Source organism: Daucus carota, chromosome 3 (assembly GCF_001625215.2).
Source record: "Daucus carota subsp. sativus chromosome 3, DH1 v3.0, whole genome shotgun sequence".
Lineage (NCBI taxonomy): Eukaryota > Viridiplantae > Streptophyta > Magnoliopsida > Apiales > Apiaceae > Daucus > Daucus carota.
In genome coordinates, this window is record NC_030383.2 from 28,277,606 (window position 1) to 28,295,058 (window position 17,453).

The 17,453-nt window shown below is 36.2% G+C and overlaps 1 protein-coding gene across 1 annotated transcript; it reads left to right on the forward strand.

Moving 5' to 3' along the window:
* The first annotated feature begins 13,936 nt into the window (after positions 1 to 13,936).
* Positions 13,937 to 17,088, forward strand: LOC135151454 (uncharacterized). The gene is made up of 2 exons (XM_064089905.1): positions 13,937 to 14,265; positions 17,043 to 17,088. Exons 1-2 carry the CDS (start codon positions 13,937 to 13,939, stop codon positions 17,086 to 17,088), a joined length of 375 nt encoding a protein of 124 aa, XP_063945975.1.
* The last annotated feature ends 365 nt before the right edge of the window (positions 17,089 to 17,453 follow it).

The following is a 17,453-nucleotide window of genomic DNA, read 5'->3' on the forward strand; positions in this document are numbered from 1 at the left end:
GATGATAATGGAGGCTAGAAAGACAATATAAAGGATTGTCTTAATAGTTCAAATCTCGGTAAGACAATCGTATAGATTGTCTTGCCGAGAATCTGAAAAGAGGGGAGTCTAAATCTCGGTAAGAGAATCGTAAAGATTGTCTTGCCGAGTTTAGCTTATCAGGGAAGCCACAGAACTCGGTAAGACAATCATTTCGATTGTCTTGCCGAGTTATTTACTCAGCAAAAGAAAAAGAAAATCCCTTGAAAATTCGGTAAGACAATTAGAGCAATTGTCTTGCCGAGTTTTCAAATAAAAAAAATTGCTTGAAAATTGCGGTAAGACAATTACTGGAATTGTCTTGCCGAGTTTTCAATAAGAAAATAAAGGAAAATTATGTAATATATGATTTTTGATTTATTTTAAGAAATAAAACGTTTTGCACATTAAATCAAAAATCTAATATAAAAACAATATTAAATATTACACATATATTTTGTAAAATTAAACTTTAATTAAATATAAATACTTATGAACTTAACTTTAATTCATAAAAAATGAATTAACTTAAATTCAAATATTTATGCTTAATTAATTTTGAAAAAAATACAAAATAAATACAAATAATTATCTAAATTCTTAGAGAATAATACAGGGGGGTATGCAGGCATTTTAGAAAATTTCAGATAAACATATAAACATGCATAATTACACGGATAATTATCAAATAATATACAGACAATTATATAAAATCTAATAAACTACCTATAATTACACAGAAAATTCACAAAATTATATAAAAATATATAAATCATATTAAAATTATATACAAAGAGAATCATGTCATATTTAACATCCCTAGCTCACAAACCAACTTAGAGAAAGTGGATTCATCAAGTGGTTTAGTGAAGATGTCAGCAATTTGATCAGTTGTGGGTACGAAATGTAACACCACTGTACCATTCATGACATGTTCCCGAATAAAATGATACCTGATATCTATGTGCTTGGTTCTGGAATGTTGAACCGGATTGTTGGAAATGGCTATGGCACTTGTGTTGTCACAAAATATTGGAATTTTGTCGACAGAAATCCCATAATCATTCAATTGGTTTCTGATCCACAGTATCTGAGCACAGCAGCTTCCAACAGCTATATACTCAGCTTCAGCAGTAGAAGTAGACACGGAGTGCTGCTTCTTGCTATACCAGGAAACCAATCGACGTCCTAGAAATTGACAGCTTCCAGACGTACTTTTCCTATCAATCCTGCATCCTGCATAATCAGAATCTGTATAGCCGGTTAAGTCAAAACCAGTATTCTTAGGGTACCAAATACCTAAACCAGGTGTACCCTTAAGATATCTAAAGATTCTTTTGACGGCTATAAGATGTGATTCTTTAGGATCAGCTTGAAACCTAGCACACAAACATGTTGCAAACATAATATCTGGTCTACTAGTAGTGAGATAGAGTAAAGAGCCAATCATACCTCGATGGCTTGAGATATCAACTTTCTTACCAGATTTATCCTGGTCAAGCTTTGTGGCAGTGGCCATGGGTGTCTTTGCCGGAGAAGAGTCTTCCAGATTGTACTTTCGCAGAAGATCTCTGACATACTTTGATTGGCAAATGAAAATGACATCTTCCTTTTGGCTTACCTGAAGACCAAGAAAGTAGGACAGCTCACCCATCATACTCATTTCATAATTGCTCTGCATTAACTTAGCAAACCTCTTGCACAAGTTATCGTTAGTAGAACCAAATATAATATCATCAACATATATTTAAACAAATATCATATTATTATCATGCAATTTGTAAAAGAGAGTTTTGTCTATGACACCTCTAGTGAAATTGTTTTCAATTAAAAACTCAGAGAGAGTGTCATACCATGTCCTTGGTGACTGCTTGAGCCCATAGACAGCTTTGAATAAGAAGTAAACAAAATCAGCAAATTCTGGATTTTCAAAGCCAGGGGCTGTTCCAGATATACTTCTTCTTCTAGCTTTCCATTCAGAAATGCACTCTTCACATCCATCTGATAAACTTTGAAGTTGGAATGTGCAGCAAATGCAAGGAATATTCTGATGGCTTCAAGACGAGCAACTGGAGCATAGGTTTCATCATAATCAATTCCTTCTTCCTGAGAATAACCTTTTGCAACCAGTCTGGCTTTGTTTCTCACAACAATGCCATCACCATCTAACTTGTTACGGAAGACCCATCTAGTTCTAATTGTAGACTTTCTTTTTGGCCTTGGAACTAGGGCCCAGACTTCTTGTCTCTCAAATTGATTGAGTTCTTCTTGCATGGCAAGAACCCAATCAGGATCAGCAAGTGCTTCATCTACTTTCTTTGGTTCTAATTGTGAAAGAAAACTAGAAAATAGACATTCATTTATCGTAGCACTTCTAGTCTTTACACCAACATCAGGATCACCAGTAATCAGATCAAAGGGATGATCTCTTCTACAAATCCTTTCCCTTGGAAGTTGTGTCCTTGATGATTCAGCTGTATTGTCAGTAAGCTAATTAATGTGTATGACTAGTTGATCCACCAGCTCCCCCTGAGTTGCTGCCAGGTTGACTTGTTGATCCACCACTAGCATCAGTGGAATCTCCAGCATTATTGCCATTTCCTCCACCATTGCCTGGATCATTATCATCATTGTTGTCATCACCTGTTGCAGCCTCAGGTGGCACATCATCATCTGAATCAGAATCTGGATAGTTATCAAACTTCAGAGACTCAGATGGATCAGCCGATTGCAGACTTGGAAGTTTAGTGTCATCAAATGTAACATTGACACTAACTTTCACCGACAAAGTATCAATTACAAAAACTCTATAAGCATTATTAGTATAATCAACAAAAATGGCTTCAGATGCCTTTGGTTCAAACTTGTTCAAGTTCTCTTCACCATCCTTGAGAACATAACACTTAGCACCAAAAACATGAAGATGTTTGACATATGATTTCTTGTTGTTATATGCTGAAATGGAGTTTTCGTATGATCCATATTGATCAAAGTTCGATTCTGGGTATAGTAGGCAGTAGTCACAGCTTCAGCCCAAAAGTACAGAGGAAGCTTTGCTTCAGCAATCATTGTCCTTGCAGATTCAATCAATGTACGATTCTTTCTTTCGACGACTCCATTCTGCTGAGGAGTCCTTGGTGCTGAATACTACCTTCTAATTCCCTTTTCAGAGTAAAAGTTGATTAGAGTTTGATTCTTGAATTCTGTGCCGCTATCTGACCTTATTGCTTTCACTCGCACACCCTTATCCAATTCAACTTGCTTTATATGATCAATAACTGTCATCGGAGTTTCATCCTTAGAATTAAGGAAGTAAACCCAAGTAAATTTCGAGAAGTCATCCACAATGACCAAGGCATATCTTCCTCCATCAATTGATGTAACAGTCACGGGGCCAAACAAATCCATATGCAGTAAATGGAGTGGATCTGTAATGGTATTGATGGTTTTACCTTTGTGAGATGTTCTCTTCGCTTTTCCTTTCTGACAAGCTTCACAGAGATCATCAGTTGAGAATTCCAGAGAAGGCAATCCTCTCACCAAATCTCTCTTGACTAGAGAGTTCATAGTTTTGAAGTTGAGGTGTGAGAGCTTCTTATGCCATAACCAACTATCTTCAGCAGACGCCTTTGCGTAGAAACAGTGAACTGCATTTCCTGATCCTGAAGATAAATCAGCTACGTATATATTGCCTTTCCTTACGCCACATAGTGAAGGACGCTTATCCTTGATATGTTTAATGATACATATCTCCTTTTCAAAGTGAACATAAAATCCCTTGTCACAAAATTGACTGACACTCAGGAGATTATGTTGAAGTCCTTCAACTAAAGCAACATCCTCTATGATGATCCTTCTAACTTTGTACTTGCCATATCCAACAGTACGATCTTTTCTATTGTCAGCAAAGGTAACTGACGGACCTTCAATCTACTATTTCCCCCATACAGTAATGCTACATCTACAATATACTCAGTGTGGCCAGTTGTACTATTTGTGTATAACCTTCCACATACTATGTGTATGAAGGATCCATATATGTTCATGACACTGCTAGTACCTGGGTCAAATGATCCTGGAAAGAATCTAAATGTTTATCTTAGACCATTGATTGATGAGTTGATTAATTTATGGCAGGTTAGTGTACACACATTCGATGCTCCTTATCCATTATTTCTTGAACTAAAAATGTATATTACTTTTTATATACTTTTAATTATAAATGCAGGTTGGTGTTCGTACATTTGATGCTTCTACAAAGACTAATTTTATGATGTGAGCGGCTTTGTTGTGGACTATATATCAGTGACTTTCTAGGATTGGGAATGGTTAGTGGGTGGTCAATCCATTGAAAGATGGCTTGTCATGTGTGTATGGGTGAAGTTAAAGTTAATCAACTACCGCATCGTAAGAAATCCAGTTTTTATGGATTACATAAGGGATTCTTAAAAAAGCGCAGAAAAAGAAAGAAAGGTTTTGTCATTCGTGACATGTGTGCAAGTATAACTTTTCCACAACCTGGGAAGCCACACAACAAGGAAAGAGCACATGGATTTGGTGATTCACACAACTGGACACATGTCACTAGCTTCTTTGACCTGCCATATTGGGATTCTTTGTGTTTACGGCATTGTATTGATGTCATGCATAAAGAGAAAAATGTCTTTGATAACATTTTTCACACTATTCTTGATAGTGTCAAAACAAAGGATACTATAAGATCAAGAATGGATTTGCAAGCAATGGGTATCATGCACGACTTATGGCTTAATCGTACACGTAAACCAAAAGCTAAATACAACCTTACCCGAGATCAGTTGAAATTATTATTTAAATGGGTGCATAGATTGAAACTCCCAGATGGTTGTTCGTCAAACTTAAGGTGATGTTGTAAGATATCTCAATTGAAATTTCAAGGCATGAAGTCACATGATTGTCAGGTATTTATGCTGAAGTTGTTGCCTTCATCTTTTCGTGAACTTCTTCTGGATGATGTGAACAAACTACTTTATGACTTGTCAAATTTTTTCAAAGACTTGTGCTCAACCACACTTCTTGCATCAGATTTGAGGAAAATGGAAAGAAAAATAGTTGGGGTTGTTTGTACTATGGAGACTATATTCCCTCCAGCTCTTTTTGATCCAATGGAGCATCATCTTGTTCATTTAGTTGAGGAGTGTATACTCGGTGGCCCCGTCCCATATATCCCAATGGATGTATAATATTGAAAGACTACAATACAGAATGAAGCAAAAGGTGGGGAACAAAACACGCGTTGAAGGATCCATTGCAGAAAAATATATATATGAGGAGCTCACACATTTTTTTTCTATGTACTTTGAGTCTGAAGTTGACACAATGCACAACATGTTAGGGAGGAATATGGTTGATGATCGTTCACGGGATCCAGAAAAACTATTAGCCTTCACATATCCCGTAGAGCTTTTGGGAGCTTATAAAGATTATCATTTAGATATGGATTCCTTGCGCGTTGGAGCACATTACATCCTCACTAATATGCATGAAGTGGCACCTTATATTACGTAAGAATTTGAGACTTTTTATTTATAACTACAATAAACTTAATTAAATATCAAAAATCTTATTTATTATGTTGGGTCCTCATTTTATTTTATTAATATACATATAAATATTATAGTTTAAGTTTGTTTTAATTTTGCTGAGCTAATTATTAAAAACTTACAAACACGGTCAATAACTCATAAGCATATTCAGAACATTAAATATTAAGCTTATAAATAAAAATTAAATTGAAGTACTGCATGCATGTGTACATATATTTAGTAATATTGAACAAAAAGGGTTTTAAAATTCAACTGGGAGAGATAGTTTAGGACTAAAGGTCAACAGCCAACAAGTGGTTTCTAAAACATTACGATGATCCATGATGTATATTGCACAGGATGATTTTAACATGGCACCAACATTAACAAATGATGAACCATTTTATTTCTTTTGCGCTAAATAATAAACCAGCCTTACCTATAAAGATGCTTTTATTGTTAAACTTACACAAGAATAAAAGATTCTATAACGCCCAACTGAGTGTTCCAAGTCTTATTGAGTATATGTGTACCATACCAAGCAGAAAACTATTGCCTTGTAATTATGCCAAGGAATATATATAAAGCTATATATATGCTAAGGAATAATAATTAGACTCTTGGCATAAATATAATTTTGAATGCTTATTCTACTTAATGAATTAAGTTAGTTGCTACAGATTCCTTCACTATTTCAGCATGTTTCCATTTAGTGTATATATGTTTCTATCAACTTTTTAATAAATTATTTTGTATGTATATTGTAGGGCAAGGCTATCGACATTGGGTATGGTGCTGATGTTGATCAAAACGGGAGGGATGATGAGAGCACCGACTCCGAAAACCGTGACATGAGTCATCCCTATATTGTTGTGTCTAGGGGTGGTCCAATTATTAAGGGATAATATTTAGTTTTATAAATGTAACTTAACTTAGTATGGATGTTTGTATGATGTTTTACTTTTGGTACAAATATTTATTAGGATGTTATTTAATGAAACTATTGTATTGCATATTTATTTGTTGGATTGGTTTATATTAGTTGAACTGTTTGTTAGAGTAGTAAAAGATGTTGAACATGATTTGGTGTGGAAAAAATTTGAATGCCATAAAATGGTGGGAATAAATCCAAATACAGCAGGTTATTTTATATGAGTTTTAAATTTCCGACGGAACAATGCGTCATAATTTCAAGCTTTCCTCCAAAACTTACGGCGGATGTTCATACATTACTTAAGATAACTACCGACGGAAGTTCCGTCGTAAGCTCAACTTTGTTCAAAAAGAAAACCAGGACCCATAACAGACATGCGACGGAAACTTTCGTCGTAAATTAATTAACATACGACGGACAGTGCGTCATAGAAACCCTGTTTTGTTGTAGTGTTATATAACACTAAGGGCAACTCCAAAGGGCTCTCTAAACAAGCTCCTAAATTAAAATTTAAAGAGCAAATCAAAATTTAGTGCTCCAATGGACTCCTAGATGCTCTTTAAATATTTAGGAGTCTACTCTCTCTCCTTTCTTTTAAAGAGTATCTAGTAGCACTTAATTTTATATTTATGAATATAATATAATTTCCCCTTAATTTTTCACTCTAATTTTTACTTTCTTTTATATTTATTTTCCCTCCCTTCCTTTTAAGAACATAACCAGACGATCCATTTTCTTTCATTCAAAATGAATTTATTCTGAACTTCAAACCAGTAAATCAATATGAAACACATAATCTATTTGATGATTACTGTATATCACAACTTTCTGATGATGAAGGCCAGGATCTCCAATCTCAGGTTTTAGTAAGTATACATGTCTCATTGAACACAAGAGATGTAATTAAAAGTTCCTCACAAAAAATAATAATTGAAATTTATTTAAATAAACAATTTTAAATTATTTTAAATTATCTTTAAAACTCAAAAGATTTCTTTTTGATCGGGTGGAAAACATTGCATTTTCGATCAATAAACATGTACGATTAGGTACTACCTCCGTCCCAAAATAATTGTTACATTTCTATTTTTGTTAGTCAAATTGACTATGTTTTGACCAAAGATTATAAGTCAATCACTCATTATTTTAAAAAACTGAAAATTACATCTTAAAGTAGATTAAAAGTTTTTTCCGGTGATATATTTTTTTTATTTTATCAATTGATAAAATATTAATAAATTACAGTCAAACTTTAGTCAATTTGACCGGCATAAAACCAAATGTGACAACTATTTTGGGATGGAGGGGGTAGCATTAAACTTGCTCTTGCGGAGCCTTCAATTATATCTAATGCACGAGATATTGTATTGACATTAGCTTTTGCTAATGTTAGATGCGAAAAATATGCTTTATTTTTCAAAATTGTATGTCAACCTATCCGCCAAACAAAATGATTCTTCATCTTTCATGTCACATAATGAGAGGCTACTGGCCATATTTCTTGAAAAGAAAATATAAAAATATTTTAGAAAATATAATATGTTAAATAATTTAAACAGGAGGATATTTCAAAATATATACTCAAGCAATCATTTTAGAGTTCGAACATAAATATTTTTATATTCAAGAAGCAAAGCAAGGGTTTAGATATATGACTTAATTATCTCCACCACCAAATTTGGTCATCTCCACATTCCCATCTTTAAAGAATTTACTTATTTCCATGTTAATGAGGTCAGAAGGTTCGATTGGATCCCCACCACCAAGATGTGGCTCAAGATGGGTTACAAGTATTTTCAACCCTTTGAGACATCGTATTTTCCTTTGGTTTCTTCTCATTTTTCCTCCACTTGTGGTGGTGAACATTTCTTTTAAAATTGGAGAAACTGTGGTGATCATGACCTCGACCATGCCCAAAACCAAGACCACGGGCATGTCCATATCCACGTCCAAAAGTCTTTTTTTTTTTTTTATAATCATGAGTAGACACAACATTCACTTCAGGGGAATGGTGTTGAACAAATTGGACGTGCTTGATGCTTATTATCAAAAGTTCATTATTTTATTTTGTAAGAGTAAGCAAGACAGAAATCAGCTCAGAATATTTCGTGAATCCACGTTCTTGCCAAATAATTGAGATGTAATTTAAAACATGCCAGAGTACTCGCTCGCACTTTTATAATCTTGTAATCGCAAGTGTAGCCAATCATAGCGAGCTTTAGAAAGTATCACCGTTTTATGTTGTTCATATCTTTCTTTGAGATCCTTCCGAAGAGTTGATGGATCTTCAATAATCAAATATTTAGTTTTCAACCTTTCATCAAGGTGATGGCGAAGAAATATCATGGTCTCGTCTTATCTTGTTCGAAGGCCTTATTTCCCTATTTTATTGTGTCACCAAGGCTCATAGCACTTAGATGGATTTTCACATCCAAAAATTCATGTCAAATAATATTTTTTCGGTGACATCAAGTACATTGAACTCAAACTTTGTAAGATTTGATATTCTCACTAAAATATTATTTTAACTAATATCAACTTGTAAAATAAACATATAAATGTAAAAGTAAATCAAAATTCCACATATGATAACGATGACATTAATATAAACAAGTATAACAATATTGAATTATCGCATGGCCCAAGAAAATTATGCCTTAAGAAAATACATAAATATGGTGAATTAATATTATAGCATATGCATGCATAAATTTAATTAAAATTAACCATAGCCTTTCACATAGTAGCTCCTTTAAGTTTGACACATCAGAATGTTTAAAAAGGTAAGCAAATAGGTGCAAGTAAGTTGCATGCAAAATGAAATTATATTCCTTGGATATTTGCTAAACAAGATAGTAACAATAAAGAAAGCATGTATAAGTAAATAAGAAAAATCACAAAAACAATTAACCATGACTAACATATATTATTTTAACTATTCCCAAGGGTTGTGCCAAATCTCCGGTTTCATTTAATATATGTATGCAATATGTAATCTTTGACGTACATGCATGTTACCCTAATTACTATTTCTGTGCAAGTAAGTTGCATGCAAAATGAAATTATATTCCCAAGATATTTGCTAAACAAGATAGTAAAAATAAAGAAAGCATATATACGTAAATAAGAAAAATCACAAAAACAATTAACCATGACTAACATATATTATTTTAACTACTCCCCAGGGTTGTGCCAAATCTCCAGTCTCATTTAATATATGTATTCAATATGTAATCTTTGACGTACATGCATGCTACCCTAATTACTAGCTTTGTATATTTCTAGATCCAGTCAGTCTGCTTGCTGGAAGAGTGTTTGAATCAAAGAAAAACGAATCTCATAGTGGGAAACTTTTGCAGAAAGTTCGGTTTTACCAATTAATAACAAGCAAACGTTAATAACTAATACCAAACAAGTATAAAAACCAAGTATCATATGCCACCAATAACAAAACTCACAGTTTTCATATATAGAAATATGAATAAGTGGGAAGAGTTTTACCGTAACAGAAAAAGCCTACGATTGTTGTTCTGATAAATGTCGCAAGCTAGAAATCCCTCCTTCCTTTTTTTTTATACTATCGTACTGATAACGTGTTATAATATATATATACTACAAAGAGATACTACAAAGAGAGCACTAGAAGAACAAATAACTAAGAGAATTGATAAGTGCATATTTTTCATATTTTTAAGTACCTAATTATTGCTTGTTCTCACTTATTTATTTGTTTATTTGTCTCTTTTTTAGGAAAATTGTAAAAGCTTGAAGAAATAAAAGAATAAAGCAAAAAGGAGAAAAAGATGGGAAGAAAAGGATCATAGGGGAATATTCTCAAGTAAGCATCTAGATGGGACACCTACACCCCACCTCTACCCTAATTTCCCCCTATAAATACACATATCCCCGTCATGTTTCAACCTACCTAGGATTTTCTATTTTTAGTAGCATCTTTTTTGTGAAGTAGATCTAGTAGTAGCACTCTAAATTTGTAATCACTTTTATATCAATACAAGTATTCATCTTTGTTATTCATTTTTGTTCTTAAATCTTGCTCTTTACTTTTACTCCTAGGCTATGAAATCTTTCTCTAACCACATGAGACTCAAAATTACTTGTGGATTGCAAGGAGCCTAGTTAATAGTTGATTAATTATAGATTTACTTTCGAGAAGTGATTAAAATCCTAGCACAAAATCAATTTGCGTTACGGTTTATAACTAAAACCCCAAATTTTCTTGTTCTTGGTTTTATTGCTTAAATTGCTAAGTAGTAAGCCAATAAATATAAAAAATATATGTTAAAAGCGTTACTCTGTTTATTACTCTGCCTTTTCTTCATTTAGTTTTTAAAACTAAATCTGGAAACCCATGTTGAAATCATCTCCCCTGTTTTCTTTTAATAAAACCCCTACCTCCGTTTTCGTTTTAAAACCCCAGCCAAACCCTTTGTTTATTTTAATATCTATTGTCTGCTGTTATGATTGATGAGTTAATTTGCTTTTTTTTAGTTGTTTATCACCGTGTCAGTCGCTAGCTGGGCTCTGCATTTCCTTGTTTAAACTGAGTCAGCCTTGTTTCTTTTCTTTGCTTTGTACTGTTGAGTCGCTAGCGAGTCACCACTGGGTTGAGCTAGTGTAGTTGTTACCGAGTCGCAGTTCTTGCGTCGAGTTCTGAGTATAATTTATGCCGAGTCTGCCATGTTTGAGTTGCTGAGTTTGATTTGTTGGGTAGTGTAGCTGAGTCCAGAGTCAGTTTTCGAGTTGCTGCTGTAATCTTGATTTGAATCGAGCTGTGCTGCGTTTTCTGTTTGACTCCGAGTCGCAAGAGTCGTGCTTTCCGAGTTGCTGCAGTCCTGTGTTTCCTGGCTTAGTTTTGTTGGTTGTTGGCTGATTTCTAGTAGTTTTGCTGTGTTTTAGTTGTGCTTCGCTGAGTTGTGCTCTGTTTCTTCGACTCGTTGTAGCCGAGTTTGTTCAGAGTTTAGTGAGTTTTAGTAGAGTTTGTTCCGTTTTTTTCAGCTGGGTTTTGTCGAGTTTGTGGCTACAGTACCGAGTCATTTTTGAATCCTTTTCACTCCTTCCGGCTGCTGTTTTAGTCGAGTACCGCTGCGTTTTATATGTTTGCTAGGTCTCATTGCTGTGTCGATTTCCTATGGTCTCTGCTCTGTTTAGTTTTTGGTACTGAGTTGCGTATATTCCAGTTTGTTTCTGCTGGGTTTGTTTTGGATTTGCTGCGTTGTTGCCCAGAGTCTATTTATGTTGCTTTGAGTTCTGTTTTAAGTCGTAGTACAGCTGAGTTGTAGTGAGTGAGCATTAAGTCATGGCAATTGGGTGGCTGTGTGTTGATACATAGTTCCGAGTCGAGCTGTTGTTCAGTGGATTTCTGTTTAATTTATCCTTCAAATCATTGCCAGGGTCTGCTTTGTTTTAGTTTTTGGTTTGAGTTTACTTTTGTTTGGCTGGTTAATCGAGTTTTGCTGTATTTTCTTTGATGACGTTACTTTATTTATTGTATTAATCGAATTGAAATTTTGTAGGTAGAATTAAGTTTTTGTTTTAATTAAAATACTCACGCCGAGTTTTCCTTAAATTCCTTTCAAAGTCTTAGATTTAATTTAGAAAAAAACCCCTCCACTAATTAATTGTTCTAATCCGCCTAGCTTAATAGTAAAGGATTTCAAAAATAATTTTAATCTCTGTGGACGAATCATAAATTACTATAACGAGATCGCGCGCTTGCGATTTAAAGGTATTATTTTCCTCACATCAAGTTTTTGGCGCCGCTGCCGGGGATTATAATTAATTTTTCGCTCCTTTATTTTTAATCTTTCGGATTAGTTTGTTTTCTCATTTTTTGTTCTTTATTTCGAGGAGGAATATTCGGGAATCATGGAGTAAAGTGGACAAATTTTGCTCGGATTTGGAAGCTTGCTTTGGTAACCCGTATCTCTCCCCCCTTATTTTTCGCCTCTATTTAGAAAATCACAAACAAATTTGAAAATTGAAAAACACAAACAAATCAAAAATTTAAAATCCAAATATATTAGTTAGAACTAAATATGTGTCGCATCATGCATTTAATCACTTAGGGCACATCATTTAGATTTTAATTTTTGTTTTTAAATTTTCGTACCTATATTTGTGGTGATCGCTGGAGGACCCTAAGGTGCGTTAATTTCTTCCTTTCTTTAGAGTAAAACACGTAGTGTAGAAGCATCCATATTTGTTTACTGCTTTTATTATCTCGTTGTGTGGTGCATCATTTTAAATAAATCTTAAGGGCAAAACCACTCACAAGACAAGGGAAGGGATTTCATCACTCTTTCCTTGGCCCACAAGAACTTAATTTCCACATTTTGCATTTCCCTAGCCTTTTAATAAAATTGAATTAGACGTTAGCCCCTAGTATTTCGCGCTCAATTAGGAAGGTACGTAAAGAACGAGATAATCTTTAATTATTCCTACTCTTCGGTGTCTAAGTACAAGCGAAAGCTTACCTGGCCGATTAAGGTTTGGTGTCTAAGCGCGGAGATTGGCCTATTGGCAATGCCTGCTCCAAACTGGCCAAACCCGTCCGAATAATTTTGGATTTATCGAGTTTTTGGTGGTCCTTAACGTTAGGAGGAAGGTCTAGTTCATTTTTTATTAGTGAACCCTAGAATTAAGTTTTTCTTTCACTTTTACACCCTTTCTTTTGTTTGTTTTATTTTTTTTCGCACTTATTTGCTACGTGTTTACTATCTTGTGTATGCGAACTACTTGGGTTAGGAACTAATCGTCTTGATTAGTTAGACCGATCATCGAAATTCCTTCTTCATCCTCTTCGGACTCCGAACCCATAGAAGCTAGCGAACCGATAGTAAACATGGCATTGTCTCTTAAAGACCGTTATTACCCATCCCGTTCCGCTCAACCATCATGCATCACCCTTCCTCCCGTTAATGGGAATAATTTCGAAATCAAGGCACATCACATTAGTATGTTGCCTAAATTTTTAGGGAGTGAAGGTGAGGATCCCTATATTTTTATTCAAGAATTTGAGGAGGTTTGCGGTTTGCAAAAACTCCAACAATTGAGCGAAGATTCCATTCGGTTTAGACTAATCAATTTTGCTTTAAAAGAAAATGCTAAAAAATGGTTGTATAGTCTACCCGTCAATTCTATTTCCACTTGGGAGGGGTTTGTGGTAATGTTTCTTAAAAAGTATTTTCCAAATCATAAAACGACTCGAATTACAAATGAAATAAATCAATTCCATCAAAGGGAAAACGAGTCTTTTTGGAAATTCTTTGATCGTTTTAAAAATCTTCTATCACAATGCCCCCACCATGGAATAGAGAAAGGGAGACTTTGTGAGATTGTGTACGAGGCCTTAGATAGTCAAACCACCGCGTTATTAGAGTCTATGTGCCAAGGAAAATTCATGGAGAAAGATGAGGACCAAGGGTGGGAATTTTTCGAGGACTTAGCTGAAAAAACAATGTTATGGGAGTCTACTAAGGAAACTAAAAAGTCGATCGATTCATCTAGCTCTAGGGGTTTGCATTCGATAGGAAACAATATGGCAACCGATGCCAAATTAGCAACCCTTACTAAGAGACTCGAAGCTTTAGAGTCTCATAGTGGCCCTTCATCTTTGCCTATGTTCCCGAACTATAATGCTCCCCATCCCGAGATCCAACAATCCCACGAGTTTGAGCAAGTGAACGCGATGTTTCAACCTAAGCCTAGAAATGACCCTTTTGCACCAACGTACAACCCCGGGTGGAAGAATCACCCGAATTTCTCGTGGAACCAAGGGCAAAATTTTCAAGCCCCACAACCTAATTTTCCTAGGCCCAATCCCAATTCTTTTCCGAATTATCAAAACCCGAGTCAAGCTCCTTTGAATCCTCCCGGTTTTAATGATTCGGATAAGAGACTCAATTCCTTAGAAAAAAGCATAGAGGCCTTAGTTAAATCGCAAACTAATTTGACTCAATCCCAGCAAACTTTCATGCAAACTTTAACCCAAGATAGGCAACTTTTGAATTCTAATGTGCAAGCCGTCTCTAAGTTAGAGTCCCAATTGAGTCAATTAGCAAGCACGTTGTGTGAGCGAGAAAAGAACAAATTCCCAAGTCAACCCAGATAATGTGCATGCGGTCATTTCTCTTAGGTCGGGTAAGCAAATAGATACCCATGTTGGTGAGAACCTTGGTAAGAAAGGGGATTCGAGTCCACCCATTACTACCATTAATCATGACAAACCCGAGTGTTCAAAAGCCCGTGAGGAGTCGAGTGATCCAAACCCGGAACCCGAGTTGCAAAGTGAAGTGGTCTATAAACCGAGAGTCCCTTACCTACAAAGACTTATTTCACCGAAGCAATCGGCTCAAATGGAGAAGATTTTGGAAGTGTTTAAGCAAGTCAAGGTCAACATACCCCTATTAGATGCAATTCAACAAATTCCTTCATATGCTAAGTGTCTTAAGGAGTTATGTACCCATAAGAGAACCAATCATGTCCCTAAGAAAGCTTTCCTTACATCTCACATTAGTTCGATTCTCTCAAACCAAATCCCCGTGAAATACAAGGACCCCGGTTGTCCTACAATTTCATGTGTCATAGGAGAAACTTTTGTGGATAAAGCGTTACTTGATTTAGGGGCTAGTGTTAATCTCCTTCCATATTCTGTCTACAAAGCTTTAGGTTTAGGGGAGCTCCGACAAACTAATGTCACACTTCAATTAGCCGATCGATCCGTGAAAATTCCTAAGGGAATGATCGAAGACGTGCTAATTAAAGTAGGTGACTTTGTTTTTCCCGTAGATTTTGTCGTCCTAGAGACCGAGCCGGTTAAGAATCCGAAGAATCAAATTCCCATCATCTTAGGACGACCCTTTTTAGCTACATCCAACGCGTTGATTAATTGTAGGAATGGCTTAATGAAGCTAACATTTGGAAACATGACAATCGAACTCAGCATATTTCATGTAGGGAAACAATCCGATGATTTCTATGATCAACCTATGGACGTCAATCTAATTGATGAAATAGTTGATCAAGATCTCATGAATCCTAAAGATGCCCTTGAATTTTGCTTAAAACATTTTGGAGAGGATTGGGATGTTTCCGACTACACACATGAGGTCAACCAAATGTTAGAATCCACTATTCCTACAACAAGTCAAGAGCGTGATGTTGAACCCGAGCATTTGCCTTCACCAAATAAAACCGTTGAGTCACAACTGCCGGAATTAGAACTCAAACCTCTTCCCGACACTCTTAAGTATGCTTTTATAGGCCCTAACGAGTCCTATCCCGTTTTCATTGCCTCTAATTTGACTATGTCACAAGAGAAAGAACTTTTAGGAATCCTTAGAAAGCATAAGGGAGCGATAGGGTGGAGCATCTCGAACATTAAAGGAATTAGCCCGGTGATTGTCCAACATAGGATTCATTTGGTAGAAGATGCAAAGCCCGTGAGAGAACCTCAAAGGAGGTTGAATCCTCCCATGATGGAGGTAGTTAAGAAAGAAATTCTAAAGTGCTTAGACAATGGGATCATCTATCCCATTTCCGATATTAAATGGGTGAGTCCCGTACATGTTGTGCCTAAGAAGTCGGGCATTACTTTGGAGACCAATGAGAACAATGAGCAAGTTCCAACCCGTGTCCAATCCGGTTGGAGAATGTGCATAGACTTTAGGAAGCTCAATGCCGTCACTAGGAAAGACCATTTTCCTTTGCCTTTTATCGATCAAATGCTAGAGAGGTTAGCGCGTCATGCGTTTTATTGCTTCTTAGACGGTTACTCGGGATATTTTCAAATCCCAATCGCACCCGAGGACCAAGAAAAGACCACCTTCACTTGCCCTTTTGGAACCTTCGCTTATAGACGTCTAGCTTTCGGCCTAACTACGGGCCCGTCCACGCTCCAAAGGTGCATGACTAGCATCTTCTCGGAAATGATAGGTGACTTTCTAGAAGTCTTCATAGATGACTTTTCCATCTTTGGCCCATCTTTTCACCAATGCCTTAACAATCTAGACTTAGTTTTGAAAAGATGTGAGGAAACGGATTTAGTGTTAAATTCGGAGAAATGTCAATTTATGGTTAAGGAGGGAATCGTTTTAGGACACAAAATTTCTGAAAAAAGGATTGAAGTAGACAAGGCAAAGGTTGACCTAATTGCTAATCTCCCACCCCCAAGTCCGTTAAGGAAATTCGCTTCTTCTTTGGACATGCGGGATTTTATCGTAGATTCATCCAGGATTTTAGCAAAAAGGCCCGACCTTTGACCAACCTTCTGGCTAAGGATGTCAAATTCGAGTTCACAAGCGAGTGTGTTCATGCTTTTGAAGACCTTAAGAGAGAATTGACTTTGGCCCCGATCATGAAGTCTCCCGATTGGAGTCAACCTTTTGAGCTTATGTGTGATGATAAGTGGATTTTATATCCACTTGGAATGCCTTCGTTTCGACTTAAATTGATGGTTTGGCCTCAAGTATGTGGTGTTTTTGATGTGTTCTTGTGGTATTGTGTAGGTTTCCTAGAAGGAGGATGAAGGGTGGATTTAAGGCTAAAAGATGAAAGAAACGGCGTAAGGATCGAGCGAGCAAGGAAGGAGAAAAGGGAAGGAAGGTTCCAAGAGCATTCGGGGCTGCCCAAATGGGGTCTCCACCCCGTTCTAAAGGAGAAAAATCTGCCAAGATGGGGTCTCCACCCCACTGATGGGGTCTCCACCCCACTTCAGCAGAATAGGGGCTGCCATGACAGGGTCTCCACCCCGCTGACGGGGTCTCCACCCCGCTGACAGGGTCTCCACCCCACTGACGGGGTCTCCACCCCATTCTGTTGGAAGAAAAAGCCCAAATTGCCTTTTCTTGATCCGTTTGAAGGCCCGATCGCGGTGGGACTTAAACAAAAGCTCAAGGGAAAAGCCTAGCAACCTAGAA